This window comes from Aquila chrysaetos, chromosome W, assembly GCF_900496995.4.
Source record: "Aquila chrysaetos chrysaetos chromosome W, bAquChr1.4, whole genome shotgun sequence".
NCBI classification, from domain to species: domain Eukaryota; kingdom Metazoa; phylum Chordata; class Aves; order Accipitriformes; family Accipitridae; genus Aquila; species Aquila chrysaetos.
This window is the reverse complement of record NC_054457.1, coordinates 10456196-10474876: the sequence shown is the minus strand read 5'-3', so window position 1 is coordinate 10474876 and position 18681 is coordinate 10456196. Positions and strand designations below refer to the sequence as shown.

The 18681-nt window shown below is 42.8% G+C and overlaps 2 protein-coding genes across 2 annotated transcripts in view; one reads left to right on the top strand and one right to left on the bottom strand.

Moving 5' to 3' along the window:
- The window catches only part of LOC121232842 (BDNF/NT-3 growth factors receptor-like), a gene marked incomplete at its 5' end in the record, with an annotated part of 63830 nt that extends 49411 nt beyond the window's left edge, over positions 1-14419 (top strand). Inside the window, 2 exons of the mRNA XM_041121316.1 lie at positions 12561-12719; positions 13564-14419. Coding sequence (XP_040977250.1) covers positions 12561-12719; positions 13564-13749 — 345 coding nt within the window. The remainder of the gene's footprint in view (positions 1-12560; positions 12720-13563) is intronic.
- The window catches only part of LOC121232838 (ubiquilin-1-like), a 1092736-nt gene that overhangs the window by 641875 nt on the left and 432180 nt on the right, over positions 1-18681 (bottom strand). The gene's annotated exons all lie outside the window — the stretch shown is intronic.

The following is an 18681-nucleotide window of genomic DNA, read 5'->3' as shown; positions in this document are numbered from 1 at the left end:
TATAACGTGGATCGGTTTGTGAAAGCTGCAAATTGTGTACTGCTTGCGCCTCGGCTCTCTGAGTCCAGATACTACGAAAAACGGCACATTGCACAGGTTGGAAAATAATTTGAGCAATTTGAGCAATATCATAAGGTGTCATTTCTTCCATAGTTAACAGGCGTATTAATTGCATAACTGCGGGGGAGTTGGGACCATATTGCGCAGTTGCCTTTTGTAAGTCCTGTATAACTTTCCACGAATATGGTCTATGTTCATCCATAATTCCTTGTCCTGGATCACCCCGTACCACGGGGAAAGCCATCGCCCCAGTCCCCCTTAAATTCGTTTCACCGGAGTTGCCTGCTGTTACAGGAACGTTAATTTGCTCGGACAGGTCCCAATTTCCTTCTTGCAGAGCTCGAGCTTTCACCTGCTGCCAGAATTTCAGGGGGTTGTGGGGACTGACAGTAATTCGAGCCGGCGGGAGGACCCAGGGCTGTCCTCGGCAACGCGAGCCTCCCTGTAACTGTCCCTCCTTCGGTGTTCCCGCAGACCCCCCAGGTTCAGGATCCCCCATATCATTGCCCATGGGATCATCCCAACCCTCTGATGTTTTGGCTGGCAGAGGGGGGTACAGGCATGAGGTCCCCTGTTCCCCTCCCCGCGCCCGGGGGGGGCTATTCATCCCTTCTCCATCCTCTGAATCAGGCGGCACGGGGGGGGCGGACGGGTTAACCGGCGCCTCTGCCGTTTCAGCGGGGCATACGTCACTACCAGGAAGCAAGTCCCGGGGCCGCTTATAAGTTCTATCTTTAATAGTCCGAGGATGTCCTGAGGGCTGCTCATCATCAGAGTCATCAACGAAAGGGTTCTTTTGTCGGCCCCGTGGCTTTGGCTGCCCGGCGCGCTTGCCAGAGGACTGGGCAACAGACCCCACGTCCTCTGTGGGAGAGGACTGCCCTCCCCCCGCGATGGGGACGTCTGGCTCCTTCATCCTATCCCTTTGTTCTTTAATGTCTTTGACGGTTTCAAGGAGCAGGTACCACGTCGTCAGGAGGCTGGCTGCCTCCTTAGACCCTCGGGACGCACTGTCAAACAGCTTGTCCCCGAGTCCTTGCCACACAGGCACACTAAATGCAGTCACTGTGTCTGCTTTATATCCGTGTTGCTTGCCCCATAAGAGCATTTTCCGCAACATCAACTCTTCTACTTTAAGTCCTCTCTTTTGCAAAATTACTTTCCACATATTTACAATTCCGGCGTCCTCTTTACTGAGGGTCCCGCCCATGTTCCCGGCAGCTCACCTGTTTATCTGCAGGTGTCAAGTATCGGTCCGGACTAGCAGCTCTTCCCGCCGCTCTCAAGCTATGCCGGGCTCCGTCTCCACTGCTCTCCTCGCAGTCACAAGCATAATTTACAGCATCACGTCGGGGTCACCAATTGTCGCGGTCGAGACGGACAAGCGACAAGTACGCATTCTTATAGTACAAGCAAAGAAGGGATTTTTATTACCACAAACCAGCAAATTTATACCTATTATACTTGTTACCTTGTACATATGTCTGTCCCTTATTGGTCAGAAAGTTGTCAGAAGTTGTTTTTCTCACCCCTCATTGGGTGGCTTTTTCAGGTTCCTTATCACAACTGCAAACGGTTAACACATTCCTTAAACTTAGTTTCCCAGGCATTCTTCTCCTCCTTCCTTGTTCTCTCACGGGAACACTGCAATCTTGTCAAGGTCAATATCCTCCCCAGGCCCCTCAGTCCAGCCAAGGTCCTCCACACCAGAGCACCTGCAGTACATTGATGACGTCATCGTATGGGGCAACACGGCAGAACTTTTTGAGAAAGGGAAGAAAATAATCCAAATCCTTTTGAAGGCTGGTTTTGCCATAAAAGAAAGTAAGGTCAAGGGACCTGCACAGGAGATCCAGTTTTTAGGAATAAAATGGCAAGATGGACGTCGTCAGATCCCAATGGATGTGATCAACAAAATAGCAGCTATGTCCCCACCGACTAATAAAAAGGAAACACAGGCTTTCTTAGGTGTTGTGGGCTTTTGGAGAATGCATATTCCAAATTACAGTCTAATTGTAAGCCCTCTCTACCAAGTTACCCAGAAGAAGAACGATTTTAAATGGGGGCCTGAGCAACAACAAGCCTTTGAACAAATTAAGCGGGAGATTGTTCATGCAGTAGCTCTTGGGCCAGTCCGGGCAGGACAAGATGTTATAAATGTGCTCTCCACTGCAGCCGGGGAGAATGGCCCTACCTGGAGCCTCTGGCAGAAAGCACCTGGGGAGACCCGAGGTCGACCCCTGGGGTTTTGGAGTCGGGGATACAGAGGATCTGAGGCTCGCTATACTCCAACTGAAAAAGAGATATTGGCAGCATATGAAGGAGTTCGAGCTGCCTCAGAAGTGGTTGGTACTGAAACACAGCTCCTCTTATCACCCCGACCGCCGGTTCTGGGCTGGATGTTCAGAGGGAGGGTCTCCTCTACATATCATGCAACTGATGCCACGTGGACTAAGTGGGCCACACTGATCACACAATGAGCTCACATAGGAAACCCCAGTCGCCCAGGAATTGTGGAAGTGATCATGGACTGGTGTATTGGTTTTGTGTGGCAAGGTTTTGGTAGCGGGGGGGGTTACAGGGGTGGCTTCTGTAAGAAGTTGCTGGAAGCTTCCCCTGCATTCGAGAGAGGGAGCCAATACCAGCCAGCTCTAAGATGGACCCACCGCCGGCCAAGGCCGAGCCAATCAGTGATAGTGGTAACGCCTCTGTGATAACATTTTTAAGAAGGAAAACAAGTTGGGACAGGCAGATTCGGCAGCCGGAGAGAGGAGTGAGAACATGTAAGAGAAACAACCCTGCAGACACCAAGGTCAGTGAAGAAGGAGGGGGAGGAGATGCTCCAGGCGCCGGAGCAGAGATTCCCCTGCGGCCCGTGGGGAAGACCATGGTGAGGCAGGCTGTCCCCCTGCAGTCCATGGAGGTCCACGGTGGAGCAGATATCCACCTGTAGCCCGTGGAGGACCCCACGCCGGAGCAGGTGGGTTTCCCGAAGGAGGCTGTGACCCCGTGGGAACCCTGCGCTGGAGCAGGTTCCTGGCAGGACCTGCGGATCTGTGGAGAGAGGAGCCCATGGAGCAGGTTTTCTGGCAGGACTTGTGACCCCGTGGGGGACCCACGCTGGAGCAGTGTGCTCCTGAAGGACTGCACACCGTGGAAAGGACCCATGCTGGAGCAGTTCATGAAGAACTGCAGCCCGTGGGAAGGGCCCACATTGGAGAAGTTCGTGGAGGACTGTCTCCCGTGGGTGGGACCCCACGCTGGAGCAGGGAAGAGTGTGATGAGTCCTCCCCCTGAGGAGGATGAAGCGGCAGAAAACAACGTGTGATGAACTGACCGTAAACCCCATTCCCCGTCCCCCTGTGCCGCTGGGGGGGGTTGGTAGAGAAGCCGGGAGTGAAGTTGTGCCCGGGAAGAAGGGAGGGGTGGAGGGAAGGTGTTCTGAGATTCGGTTTTCTTTCTCATTACCCTACTCTGGTTGATTTGTAATAAAGTGAGTTAATTTTCCCCAAGTTGAGTCTGTTTTGCCCGTGACGGTAACTGGTGAGTGATCTCTCTCCTGTCCTTATCTCGACCCACAAGCTCTTTGTTATATTTTCTCTCCCCTGTCCAGTTGAGGAGGGGGAGTGATAGAGCGGCTTTGGTGGGCACCTGGCAACCAGCCAGGGTCAACCCATCACAACTGGCCAGAAGGCAAAGATTTTGGAATGTCACCAGAGGAGGAGGTGACGCGTGCTGAAGAAGCCCTGCTGTATAATAAACTGTCAGAAAATGAGAGGCAATATGCCCTGTTCACTGACGGATCCTGTCGCATTGTGGGAAAGCATCAGAGGTGGAAGGCTGCTGTATGGAGTCCTACACAACTAGTCGCAGAAACTGCTGAAGGAGAAGGTGAATCGAGCCATTTTGCAGAGGTGAAAGCCATCCAGCTAGCATTAGACATTGCTGAAAGAGAGAAGTGGCCAGTGCTCTATCTCTATCCTGACTCATGGATGGTGGCAAATGCCCTGTGGGGGTGGTTACAGCAATGGAAGCAGAGCAACTGGCAGCGCAGAGGTAAACCCATCTGGGCTGCCGCACTGTGGCAAGATACTGCTGTTCGGATAGAGAAGCTAGTGGTAAAAGTATGTCATGTAGATGGTCACATACCCAAGAGTCGGGCCACTGAAGAACATCAAAACAACCAGCAGGCAGATCAGGCCGCCAAGATTGAAGTGGCTCAGGTGGACCTGGACTGGCAACGTAGGGGTGAGCTATTTATGGCTCAGTGGGCCCATGATACCTCAGGCCATCAGGGAAGAGATGCAACATATAGATGGGCTCGTGACCGAGGGGTGGACTTGACCATGGACACTATCGCACAGGTTATCCATGAATGTGAAACATGTGCTGCAATTAAGCAAGCCAAGCGACTGAAACCCCTGTCGTATGGAGGGCGATGGCTGAAATATAAACAGTGGGAGGCCTGGCAGATTGACTATATCACACTCCCACGAACCCGCCAAGGCAAGTGCCATGTGCTTACAATGGTGGAAGCAACCACTGGATGGCTGGAAACATATCCTGTGTCCCACGCCACTGCCCAGAACACTCTCCTGGGCCTTGAAGAGAAAGTTTTATGGTGACATGGCACCCCAGAAAGAATCGAGTCGGACAATGGGACTCACTTCCGAAACAACCTCATAGACACCTGGGCCAAAGAGCATGGCATTGAGTGGGTATATCACATCCCCTATCACGCACCGGCCTCTGGAAAAATCGAACGATATAATGGACTGCTGAAAACTACCCTGAGAGCCATGGGGGGGTGGAACCTTCAACCATTGGGATACACATTTAACAAAAGCCACCTGGTTGGCTAATACTAGAGGATCCACCAATCGGGCGGGCCCTGCCCAACCAAGACTTCCACATACTGTAGAAGGAGATAAAGTCCCTGTAGTGCGCATGAAGAGTATCTTAGGGAAGACAGTCTGGGTTAGTCCTGCCTCAGGCAGAGACAAACCCATCCAAGGGGTTGTTTTTGCTCAGGGACCTGGGTACAGCTGGTGGGCGATGCAGAAGGATGGGGAAGTTGGATGTGTACCTCAGGGAGATTTGATTTTGGGAGAGAATAGCCAGTGAATTAGGCTGTATGATATTTAACTGCTAAATAACCTGCCAATGTATGTCATTGTATCTATAGTGTCTATATGCCATATCAAGGGTATTACTGTAAGAATTACCCAAATGACTGAAGGCTGGACTTTGAAACTGAGCCAAGTACAACAGTGATGGAACTTGAACTGGCACCCAGCGATTTCCTCAAGATCAACCTCTTCGACCTGCAGACCAAGGGCGTGGGTTGCACCAAATACACCAGCCACAAACTCCAGAGGCAGCATACAACAATCCAACACCTCACACCATCTCTCTTATCCTGAAGGGCTGTTACAACAGATGGAGCCCCGAAGTCATGGACTAAATAAAATTGATGGACACATTGGAGGGATAGTCCATAGACTAAGGGAATGCTATTTGTGTGTGTGTGGGGGGGTGTCCATATACATATACATATATATGTATATAAGACAAGGAAAGTGGTAGTGGTTGATTGGAAAATGTAGGATCTGGGCATGATGTAGATGGTATAGAATAAGGGGTGGATAATGTCCTGGGTTCAGCTGGGATAGAGTTAATTTTCACAGGAACCTGGGAGGGGGCACAGCTGGGACAGCTGACCTGAACTAGCCAAGGAGCTATTCCATACCATGTGACATCATGCTCAGTATATAAATGGAGAGCGGGCGGTGGGGTGGAGGCTTTTGGCTTTCGGTGGGGGAAGTGGCAGAGCGTCGGGTCCCGGGTGGTGAGCAGTTGCACTGTGCATCACTCTTTTTGTATACTCTTTCATTAGTACCGTCGTTGTTGTTGTAACTTCTCTTTTTGTGTTGTCCCAGTAAATTGTCCTTATCTCAACCCTCGAGGTTCCGGGTTTTTTTGGTTTTTTTTCTTTTCTCCTTTCTGATTCTCCTCCTCATCCCACCGGAGGGGGGCGAGAGGAGTGAGCGAGCGGCTGCGTGGTCCTTTGTTTCCAGCTGGGCTGAAACCACGACACTAAGACATGGTACTTATATAGTGATCCTTGATAAAGCATGAGCAGAAAGCATCCCTCTGAAGCACCTAGCACCTTTCAAGTTTGGTCAGTGTAGTCATGCTTTCTTTCATTTATCCGTCTTGGGAAACTCCCCTTTACCTTGCTAAGAGTTTGGAAACAGCAGCAAAAATGCACTCTAGCACTGTTCACTACTATTATGTCACAGCTGTGGGTCCTTGTACTCATCAGTCTAATAAACAGCAAAGGAAGCTTACAACTGATTGGCAATTCATTTCAGGCATGCTGAGAACTATGATGTCAAGTCCTAGACTTTGGTTTAAGAAAGCATTGAAGCACGTGCTTCATTTTAAACATGTACCCAACGCTGTTCTTAGTGCTTTTTTGAACTGAGTAATTGTTGACTCAAGAACCACTGATCATTAATAGAGAAAGAAATGGGTGTTTAGAGAAAGTACCTTTGGCTAGGCCCTGACCTGTGTTTTTGATGTGGCCGAACTGAGGTCTGCATTGAAGTTCAAGGTTGTGAGAAATGCACTCACGCTAAATTTCATGAATTTTACAAGTTTATTATAGAACAAAGCCAAACAGTGCTGGGCGCATGGTCAAAACCAGAGGTGCGCCAGTTATACCTGAACTCGCCTTTTTATGCACTGTGTTCGTGGCGTTTCCAAGGGGTTATTTTAATATTTCAGGTATCTATTAACATAACTCCACCCCAGACCACCCCCACTTGCGCGCGTCTCTTGTGGTTCGGAGGGGCCTTTGCGGATCTGCAAGGGATGAAGTCAGTAGTCTTCCTCTGGCTGCACTTTTCACCCTGTCATTTTCCTCCAGTCGCACTTTTCAATATTTTCACATTAAACTTCTGTTTTTCCTTTGTTCTTCTCGTATCTTTCATGTCAAATAATCTTTGACCCCCAAAATGCTGTTCTCATGCTAAACAAATCACTCCTTATCTTCTTACTTGTGTTGTCAGTTTCACTCATCCTTGAGTCCATATGTCTGTTTTTCTGTGTTTTCACAAATCTATCTACACATCCTTTAATTACTTGAGTTACAGGATGTCTTATCTCATCAGAAGAAACTATATATTCTGCTTGTGCCCATTTATTGCCTACAAACTATAAAATACAATTGATGTCTGGAATATATCAACTACATATTTCCCGCGTTAAGGCCTAATTTAGTGGCAGTGAGGCAAACATCCTTTCGGGACGTAGCTTATGCAGTAGTTAGGCAAATTTCAGTGTTATCGTTTTGCGAAAGCCAATATACATTTCACAAAGGTGCTCTTGAACCAGGAAGGATGGAAGATGCTCAGCCTGCCACAGGTGATGCTCATTGTTTCACAGGTTAGCTGTCTTCATCGCAATGCCATCTGGGAAGAGGAGGACCCCTTATAATAATAGCTGATACCTTTTATCGGTGCTTTTACAAAGGGGCTAAATATTATCTTCACAAAGACTCTGAGATGTTGGAAGTAACTTGTCTAAGACTATAGAGAAGAGCAGTGATAGAGATGGACAGACCTCAGGACTTCTCAGTCTAGGCCCAGTACTCTGCCCAGTAAAGTCTTCTGCCTTCAAGGACAGAAATGGACACAGTCCAGCCAAGGCAGCGTGGGGTTGTACAGCTCTGTGAAGAACACCAAAAAGCCCTGTGGTTTGTTCTTATCTGTAAATCTAGTACTGGGTAAGTGTCAGCAGTGATGAGTTAGTCTTGCTAGGACTGCAAAGAAAGACAATTAGGTCTGTGATGTTCCAGTTCTGTTCATTGCAACATCCATCATTTGGTGGTCATTTATCGTTGTTGCTCTAGGAGTATTTATTTTACTGAATGATATGGAAAACTCAGCACGCTGTGATTGTGTAGCAAGGAACCATGGGAAAAAAGATTTGGAGAGATTTTTTGTTCATTTTTCAAAACAATTTCTTAATACAAGACATGACAAAAAAGAAAAAAAGAGAGACACATTTTATTGTTCATATCTTTCATTAATTTTTAAGGAATGACTCAAAAAAATTGCTGAGAATAACCAATTGTGGAGGCTATATGATGAGCAGATCTAAGAGTCATTTTAATATTTAATGAGACCAAAAGCCTCTCATCACTAGTCATTTTAATGGCACTTGCCTTTTGGCTGGGTGTATGTGGCTGCATGTTTTTAAGGGACTAGTTTTTCTGTCTTTCTAATGAAATACTACTCGAGACAGGAGAAAAAGTGGTGATTTGGAGCTGTTTGGTTGCCATATCAATTTAGTTTATGATAAGGCAGGAAACTGAAGCTTTGTTTGCATCTCAGCATATTCATATGTTACTTCAAACTCTCCATGTCACTGAGTGACTTCTCAGTCAAAGATCATTAAAAAAAACTGATGCATGGAGCCTTACAGCAATTCTGCTTGCCAGAGGGGTAATCTAACACAGATGAATGTGTCTAATTGAGCAAAGCACTTAAAAACATGCATCCACCCTCCATCAATAGAGTGGTCACGTGAATATTTTTAAGTTAGGCTGAAAGCTTCAGGGATTGGTTCCCCTTTTGAATGGCACAGCAAACTGTGCACAGCAACCAATATTAAGTCAGAAGCAAATCCACAAGGTAGCCAGAAATTGAACTCAGGAGTCCTGCCTTTCAGTCAGTGTCTCTGACAAAAGTACTCCTCACTTGTTAACACAACATCTGAGGTAGGGGGAGGGGAAGAAATACCTAGTAATAGACCACATCTATGAATGTTTCAGCATCACTTCCTATTTCTATAGAATCTATAATGAATGTTGACTTGTGGCAATGTACAGATGAGGGTTGAGCTCTAACAGCAGTAGCTGTATTTTTGGTATGCTGTGCTAACACTGAATTACTGACAAATAGCTGGAAGCGGATGTTTGGAGTGATTTAGAAATAATGTGACCCTTGACTTCTATTAGGTTTTCCTTCCATTTGCTGTTTCAACATTACAACAAGGAGGGTATTATTTATAACAAGATATGTAAAGCTGAATTTATAGAATTTTGAAACTGCAAGTGTGGTTTCATAACTAAATAAGTCTTAAGATAGGAAAATGGGAATTAATCAAAAGTTAGATGTCCTTGAAAAAGCTTTCCTTTTTTTTCCTTCCTTGGAAATATTTACAGCTATATCATAATATTTTCTTGTCAGAAGCACTCAGTGAGCCAACTAGGAAAGATGCCTTCCTAGACCTGTTGTTTGTGAATAGAGAAGGACTTGTGGGAGATGTGATGGTAGGTGTCTGTCTTGGCCACAGTGATCACGAAATGGTCGAGTTTAAAATTTTCACTGTAATGGGAAAAAAGGACAGCAAATTTGTTACCCTGGATTTCAAGAGAGCAAACATTAAGTTACTCAGGGAGCTACTTAGCAGTGTCTCCTGGGAATCTGCTTTTGAGGGCTTAAGGGTCCATTGAGTGCTGGTCAGTTTTTAAGAACCACCTTTTAAAAGTACAGGTGCAGGCAATCCCATTGTGTCATAAGTCAAACAAGCGGGGCAGAAGACCAACTTGGCTGAACTCCTCTTGGAAATCAGAAAGAAAAAAAATTGTATGATCTCTGGAAGCGAGTTCAGGCTTTGCAGGAAGATTACAGAGACGTGGTTTGTATATGCAGGGAGAAGACACAAAAGGCCAAAGCTCAACTAGAGTTGAAACTGGCCAGTGTTGTGTCAGGCAACAAGAAAGGCTTTTTTTAAGTACGTTAATAGCAAGAGGAGGTCTAAGGAAAACATTGGACCAATACTTGTTGAAGATGGTCACCTGACAAATAGGGATGAAGAAAAAGCAGAGGCATTCAATGCATTTTTTGCCTCAGTCTTTAAGAATACTGATAGACCTTGGGCTGCCTGGTCCTCTGAGTTGGAGGACGACGACTGCGGTAACAGTGACTTACCATTTATGGACACTGAAATTGTAAGGAACCAGCTGTATCAGCTGAATGTTCACAAGTCCATGGGGCCTGATGGGATTCATCCCAAAGTACTGAAGGAGCTAGCGGATGTTACAGCAAGACCCCTCTCAATCATCTACCAAAAGGCTTGGGAGTCTGGGAAGGTCCCTGCTGACTGGAAGCTAGCCAACGTTATTCCAATTTACAAGAAGGGTGTGAGGGAAGACTCAGGAAACTACAGACGTGTTAGTCTAACCTCAGTGCCTGGAAAAATTATGGAGAAGATCATACTGGGTGCTATTGAAAGACATTTAAAGGACAATGCAATCATCGGGCACAGTCAACATGGGTTCACAAAGGGAAAGTTCTGTTTGACTAATTTAATATCCTTCTACAACAAGGTCACCCACCTAGTGGAAGAAGGGAAGGCAGGGGATGTAGTTTTTCTAGATTTTAGGAAGGCTTTTGATACTGTCCCTCACAGCATCCTTCTGGACAAGTTGTCCAACTGCGAGATGAGCAGGTACACACTGCACTGGGTGAAGAACTGGCTGAACAGCAGAGCTCAAAGGGTTGTAGTGAATGGGGCTACATCTGGCTGGTAACCAGTCACCAGCGGTGTTCCTCAGGGCTCAATTCTACAGCCAGTTCTGTTCAATATTTTTATCAATGATCAGGATGCAGGAGTTGAATGCACCATTAGCAAGTTTGCAGATGATACTAAACTGGGAGGAGCTGTTGACTCTCCTGAGGGACAAGAGGCCTTGCAGAGGGATTGAGATAGATTGGACCATTGGGCAACCATCAATGGGATGAAATTTAACAAGTCCAAATGCCGTATTCTTCACCTGAGACAGAATAACACCAGACACAAGTATAAACTGGGAGGGGAGTGGCTGGAGAGCAGCCCTGCAGAAAGGGATCTGGGGGTGCTGGTCGACAGCAGGCTCAATAGGAGTCAGCAGTGTGCCCTGGCAGCCAAGAGGGCAAACTGCATTCTCAGGTGCATCAAACACAGCATAAGCAGCTGGTCAAAAGTGGTGATTATCCCTCTGTATTTAGCGTTGGTGTGGCCTCACCTTGAATGCTGTGTGCAGTTCTGGGCCCCACAATTTAAGAAGGATGTTAAGGTACTTGAATGGATCCAGAGGCTGGTGAAAGGGCTGGAAGGCATGTCCAATGAGGGGCACCTAAGGACTCTGGGTTTGTCTAGTTTGGAGAAAAGGAGGCTGAGGGGTGACCTCATTGCTCTCTACAGCTTCCTGAGGAGGGCAGGTGGAGAGGGAGGTGCTCATCTCTTCTCCCTGGGATCCAGTGACAGGACATGTGGGAATGGGTCAGAGCTGCCTCAAGGGAGGTTCAGACTTGACATTAGGAAACACTTCTTTACAGAGAGGGTGTGCAGACATTGGAACAGGCTTTCTAGAGAGGTGGTCAATGCCCCATGCCTGTCAGTGTTTAAGAGGCATTTGGACAATGCTCTTAATAACATGCTTTAACTTTTGGTCAGCCCTGATGGGGTCAGGCAGTTGGACTAGATGATCACTGTAGGCCCCTTCCAACTGAACTATTCTATTCTGTTCTATTCTATCTCAGCTGGTTAGACTATTCTAAAAGTGAGTGGATTTATTCACTGATGTGATCTAGTCAGAATGTGACATTAGGAACAGTAAGTTGTTTAGAAACTAGAATGAAAAGCAAGATTTTATTTATTTGTTTGTTTACATTCAGCTTAAGTAACTCAATTTTAAGTAAGTATAGCATTTTGGGGAAAACAAGAAATGTGTTAGAGACTTTCAGAAAGGCATTAATTCAGGAAAAGGTTCCTGGGGAATTCAACATGTGATGATTTGGGACACAGAGTCCATATCTTGCAAGTTATTTATTATCAAGTGTATATATCCAAAGGACTGAAAATTTGGAAAGCTGTGTAGAACTGAGTAGTTAATTTTGAACAAAATAATTTCATGCATTGATTAACTTTGGAAATTAGCCACAGACAATAGCATTGCTTTAATTCATTCATAATTAATATATTAAACCATATAGGTCCTGATCCTTCTGTGTCATGCAGTCACTGTGTCTTCATGGATCTCAGCTGATATGTGCAGATTTCATTGCATGACTCTTTTACAATTTTCTCAGTCTTAAAATGGAGAGTAATACCGGCTAATTTATAATGGGTTGATAGGTTTAGTTAATAATTAATTTTATAGAGCATTCAGTTCCTTGTGTAGGGGGTGCAAAATAAATGTAGAAGATGAGTTTATACTTCAGAAACAATTTATTTGGAGATTCTATTGAGAAATTTATCATGGTATTGATCACCATTCGGGAGAGAGGAGGTTGGATCACATCTCCCTAGTTCTTATGAGCTCTTTAAAATGAATGGTAGCAGATGGGAAAAAAGAAAATGTGGATTTCCCTGGTTTATCATCCCAATACTCTTCCTGGAGGTCTGGAGGAATTATTTCTGACTCTTTCTTTTTTTTTCTTCCTCAGGTTGGAGGTCACACAATGCTGCCTATTCGTTGGATGCCTCCAGAAAGTATCATGTACAGGAAGTTCACCACAGAAAGTGATGTCTGGAGCCTGGGGGTCGTATTATGGGAAATCTTTACCTATGGCAAACAGCCATGGTATCAGCTCTCAAACAATGAGGTATGTGTATTATATTTTCAGATTGCATAAAGGAGGGTGGCATTTTAACTGATGGTATGGCTTCTCTGGGGAAAGGACAATAGCAAATTTATTTAGTAAAAGCAATAACCCTGATATCACGTATTTATGATAATTTTGTAGTTGAAGTTCTTTGTTTTCACCCTTTTCCCCCCAAGGTGGATGGAAGTTATCCAAGTAGGAGTATACCAAGTTGGGATGTAGCTTCTTCCTTTGTATAGAATAGTCTGCTGTGGGTGTTGAGAAAGACCATGAGGCAATAAAAAGGAGCTTATCTATCTCCCAAACTGACATTGGGTGATTTCAGTTACATATCAGGAAATGTCATTGTCATGAAGTGGTTGTTCTAAAACATTCCTGAATAGATTGAAGGAATCTGGAGATCTCTTCATACCTGGGAAATCAGAAGTAATCCCTTTCCAGAGATTAGCCATGGTGGTACTCATAAAGTGTAAGGAGGGAGGGAGAGGTGCTCTATGTGAGACGAAACAGTTTACTTCTGAGACGAGGTGAGATTGATAGACAGGTAGGGAAGGTATGGTATTGCTTCCCTGCCACCATTCCCTCATGAATGGAAGGGGTAACATGGGTTAACATAACATCACATCAGTCAAGGTATTGCTCCTTCACATCCTACATTATGGTGATTTTTCCAGATCATATCCCACTGCCTGTACATCTACCTAGAAATGCAGCTCTTTTGCAGAGGTGGCCAGGTGACTGCCACCAGTGAAGCTGCTGTGGCTATTAGCAGCTAACTCTTCCATGGGTGAGGCCTATGTAAATGGCATGGCTACACTGATCCTTTCCTTGTGATTTCTCATAGGTGATTGAGTGCATCACCCAGGGCCGAGTGCTGCAGCGACCTCGCACGTGCCCCAAGGAAGTATATGAGTTGATGCTGGGCTGTTGGCAAAGGGAGCCTCACATGAGGCTCAACATCAAAGAAATCCATTCCCTCCTCCAGAACTTGGCTAAGGCATCTCCAGTTTACCTGGATATTTTAAGCTAAAACATCCTAGCATTTCTTCTTATGGTCTGCGTGAATGAATGTGTTCAACTGCCACTGAACTCCATTAAAATGTGTTCTTAACTTTGATAGTATTAATTATAAAGATATGGAGAAGCTTTCAAAGGGCAAGCAATGTGCACTTCTCCATCTATAGACACAGTATTGACTTTTTAGACATTACTGAAGCATATCTTCACTCTCTCTCTCTTTCAGTTTCTATCATTTTTCCTCTCTCTAATCAATTTGGCTTCTGCATTATTGTAACTCTGTGTAGACAAAGGCCTTAAAAACTTGATCTGTTATATCAGCAGACTCTCCAGTTAGCCCACCACAACTAACAATGCCTTGTTGTATTCATGCCTTTGATGTGGATGAAAAAAGGGAAAAATATATTTGATTCAAACTTTGATTTCTGCTGTACAGATACTGGGAGTCTCTTTGTATTCACCTCAATTTTTTTACTTCAGCACATGGGTGGAAAAAGACTAACATTCTCTACACAAAGCATATTTCTTGCACAGACAAAGCTAGATGGAATGAAAACAGTACTTATGTGATCCACTATCTGAAGGAACTATGGGATCAGATGGCATCCAACCCCACTAAAAAAACACTGAAACAATTTGATGGAAGGCAAGAGGTGGTTTAGCACTTTCCTTGGATAGTCTTTCTGAGGATTAAAGGGATTGTTCGAGGAGGTGTATGGCCAGAATTTTTCATTGCCAGATACAAGTCTACAGTAAAAGGGAAAAAGACATTGTCTGTACTGCACACAATTATATTACAAAATAATGAACAAAGCACATGCCCTTATTTTGTCTTCTGGTAGGATACTGGCATGCCACTGGTATAAAAATGTTCTCCAGCTAGTCTTTGGTAATAAAGGCTGAAGCTAGGCTTATTAATGTACAGGATTAATTTCAGGATCAAGTGTTTAAACTAAGGATTTTGTTAAGATAGGGCAAGCTATAGATGCTGGGGCAGGTGTATCTCATATGGTGCTTGTCCAGCAGCATATTCCTTCCTCAATACTTTTTTTTTTTTTAACTGTGCAAGCAAAACTGTGCATGGTATTTGTTGATTAATGCCCTTTGTGCAGAAATTAATCTCTCATCTTGTAGTACACCCTTGTAATAATTCATATATATATATAAAACTCATATAGCTAACTCATAATAGCATAACTTCTATTTCATTAGAAGGAGCTAATGGAGGACACATTTACAATGCTACAGATACAATAGACTGATATTACATGAATAATCTAAAGCACAGAGATCACTGGTTATGTTTGAGCCATGGTGGGGGATACAGTGAGATCCCTGGACAAAATAAATATGACTGAGATTATGGCTTACTATTCGGAGTGCAAAGACCCTGAATTCAGCACCATGTTTGTCGATGCTAGTGCTGTCATTCCCAACATCCACTATTAACAAAATTATTTGTTTTTGATTGGATGGGCATTGTACATGTACAGTATTTGCATGGCCACTGTGTTGATGACAAATGCATGGGTATATCTGTTGTTTTTCAAACTGGAAATTGAAGGTTTCAAATTTAGAGGTAGGATTATTTTTAATATGAATTCTTACAAATGAAAACCTACCTTACCTAGTCCTCAAGACTTTTGCCTCCCTCTGTGAAAGGGCATTGCTGAAAAAAAGTGATCTTTCTTTTCTTTTTCTCTTTTTGTTTTTTTTCTTATTGTCATGAGACAGATCAAAATAGTCCTTCATCTTTGTGTTGGGAGTATTGTATTTAATAAATTAAGCATTTTATTTTTGCAAGTGTTCCCATAATATTCTTAATATATAATATTAATATATAATAAAATATATAATTTGATTGCATATATTATTTATTGAGGCACTTTAGGTTTTTCCTTTGGAAGCTTTTAGAGAGAGCTCATAAATATTTTGAACATTTTCAAATGAAAATAGTTCACTGGACAGTGGTGGATTTTTACCCTTCTCAATGTCATTGAAAAGGCAGTATTAAAAATAAACATGAGAATATAACTATAAAGCCATACTCAGTTTTTCTTTAATAAACTAGATGTTATTTCTTAACCAGTACTGAACTGGAAACACACTAAAAGTCTAAGGAAGATTCCTACAAAATTGCCCTTAAAATTTTACTAGACTGTCTTAGAAGTTCACATAGAAAGCTAGATAAAGACTGAGCATTCAGTGAAACCCATTCTCTTGAGAATCTGATTTTTATGTTTTAAAGGAATTTGCAAATAATTTTCAACATAACAGCAGTGGAGAAGGAAGGTGTCAGAGTCTGCTGATACTGTGCAGTAGGAAAGGGTTGCAGGTGGTGGAAGGGGAGGTGTTAAGCTTCTGCCTGCTGTATTCTGTTTTAGTTTCTTATGAGCTTAATAAAAAGGTATCTGAGATGCTTCTGTTGCAACGCAGGCTCCAGCCTGAAAGAAAACATGTGGGTTTTGCAAGCACTAAAAGAATGTATACTCCCAAAAAACCCAACAAAACCCAAACCCAACAAACCCCTGAAATTGTACTTAGTGGCATCTTATTTTTTATTTACTAGTGAGACTGAGTCATTTTAGAGAATAGCTAATGTTACAATGTATTGTGCAATAACGTAGCAGTATGTTAAACTTCTAAAGGACCAAATGTTCTACAAAGCCACCAGTATGGATAACCTTAAGCTATATCATTACTCCTCTTTATCATGTATAAAAGGTATAATCGGAGTAGACAAGCTATTAACTGTAGTTATACATATTTTGCATTTTTTTCATTAAAAGGTAATATATATGTATAAATTTACATACATCTACATTACTACAAATGATAATTAGTGCTATTAATAAATTAATAAAGTCTGCTGAGTGACCAAAATAGGTTTTTTTCTTTTTATATTTATTTTCTATGTTTGTGAAATTCAGCTTTTTAAACTGGTGTGCATCAGAGGAAGTGCTAAAATGCCAGAGATATAACAACAAGCACTTTTTTCCCCAAATGACTGCTTAAAAACATTTCTTCCCTTCCCATCTCACTTGCTGATTTCTCACAAGGAAATGAACTAAGCTCCAAAAGCAGTTTGATTTACTGTCATTTCTGGGTTTGTGCTATTGCTTTTTTATTGTCCTAGAATAACAGTGCAGCTTCATTAGCATTTTATAATTGTCTGCAGTAATGAAATAATTCCAAGACTATTCAGACTGCAGCACTACTTGCAAGACAATGGTGAGGATGCCAAAATTCAGCAGTAATAATAGCAGCATTTGTGCTCTCTCCCCCCCCCGCACCTTTTTGAGAGATTGTTTCTGTTGTGGCTGATGTAGACATTTACAAAACACTTTGAAAAGAAAAGAAATAACCCAATAAAATGATCAGATCACTGGATGGCTAAGGTACAATGGGAATGTGTTATAACAAGACTATCTCTGGGTTGTTGCGGCCTGTAAATTAATTCAAATGCTGCTATAAAATGTGAGAGAGAGGAGTGGGGAAGGGCAGGGGATCAGATCAGGGTTTCTAATAAAACATGAAGGTTTTGATAGCACAGGAAGTTGCATTTTCTTGTTGTCAGGGCTAAGATGAACCAGTGCTGCTTTGAATCAAGAGGTCCTTGAATAGCCTTAGTTAAAACACTTGTGGGTTGTTTTCGTGTGTGTGTGTGTTACTATAATTAATCACAACTATGAAGCAAAAATAAAAAGTGTACATGTTTCAGGGAAAAAAAAAAATGTGAATTTCACAACAGCAACAAAGTGACTATTTTGCCATCTTTTAAACATATATCTCAGGAGAAGAAAAAGGAAATGCTGGGTACATTATTTTACCATCTATGCATTCTAGACCAGGTCTATGGGGTTTGGTTTTTTTTGCTTGTAGAAGGCTCTGAGTGACAGCCAGCTGGTATTTTATAAACACTGAATACTTTGGGCAAGGATAACAGAAACTGCTAGTAGTGGGGCTGTTTGATAGAAATATGTAAGAAAACAGAGATCAAATCAAATCTTTAGAGGCCTATATCTTGCAGCTTATATGTATCATTCTAGTAACTTAAAGAAAAGCAGCTAAGAATGTTTCATATACGAGTAATTTAATTCAACACTGATGTTTAATTACATCACCAATAGAGATAGAATCAATTAATTATGAAATATTTGTCCTAGCCCTGCCCTCCACCTATACTTTATGTATATACATATATTTCTAGATCTCTCTTGCTTTGTCATGAGAGAGAGAGAGATATCTACATATAAATATAGATCTCCATATTGTCACCAAACTGTGACCTGGTGTGTAGTGCTATCTTTCTCCTTTCTTTTTTCTTTTTCTTTTCTTAATGTGATGTCTCTGTGGAAATATTTAGTGGTTCTTGTTTTGCAGTTTGCTATAGCAAGGCTTATTTTGAAGTGATGCTTATGTATCAGTGTTAAAAGTTTTGTTTGTGAATCATGTGACCAGTTTCTCTTGACATGACATGGAAAGTCTCTTGTGTTATAGTGTATTCAATAAAAATGACGTCTTACAATAAACAGTGTCATCCAAAAGAAAGATACAATGATTACTTTAAAAGACATACAATTTTCATGAAGTGCTGTGTGCTATTTTCTTTTTTTTTAAATATATTTGTTTAACTCCATTCCTTTTGAAAAGGATGAAATTAAGATACAGTTCAGTATGCTTAGAAGCATGATATATTTGTACTCTAAAACCCTGTTAAAAATCAGCTCACTGAATTCCTAGGTGAGGAAAGAAGAGTTCCAAAATAATAATAGGAAAAAGAAATATCCAATCTGAATGTAATCTGTTAGGCTCTTTTATTCTTTTATTTTTCATTTTTTCTCCAAAATGAAGCTCCTATTTGAACACTTGTTCATTTGGAGAGCTGGCTTTGCAAATAGCTTGTTTAAGGCCATTTGCTTCTCCTTCAATGTGCACAACCTGT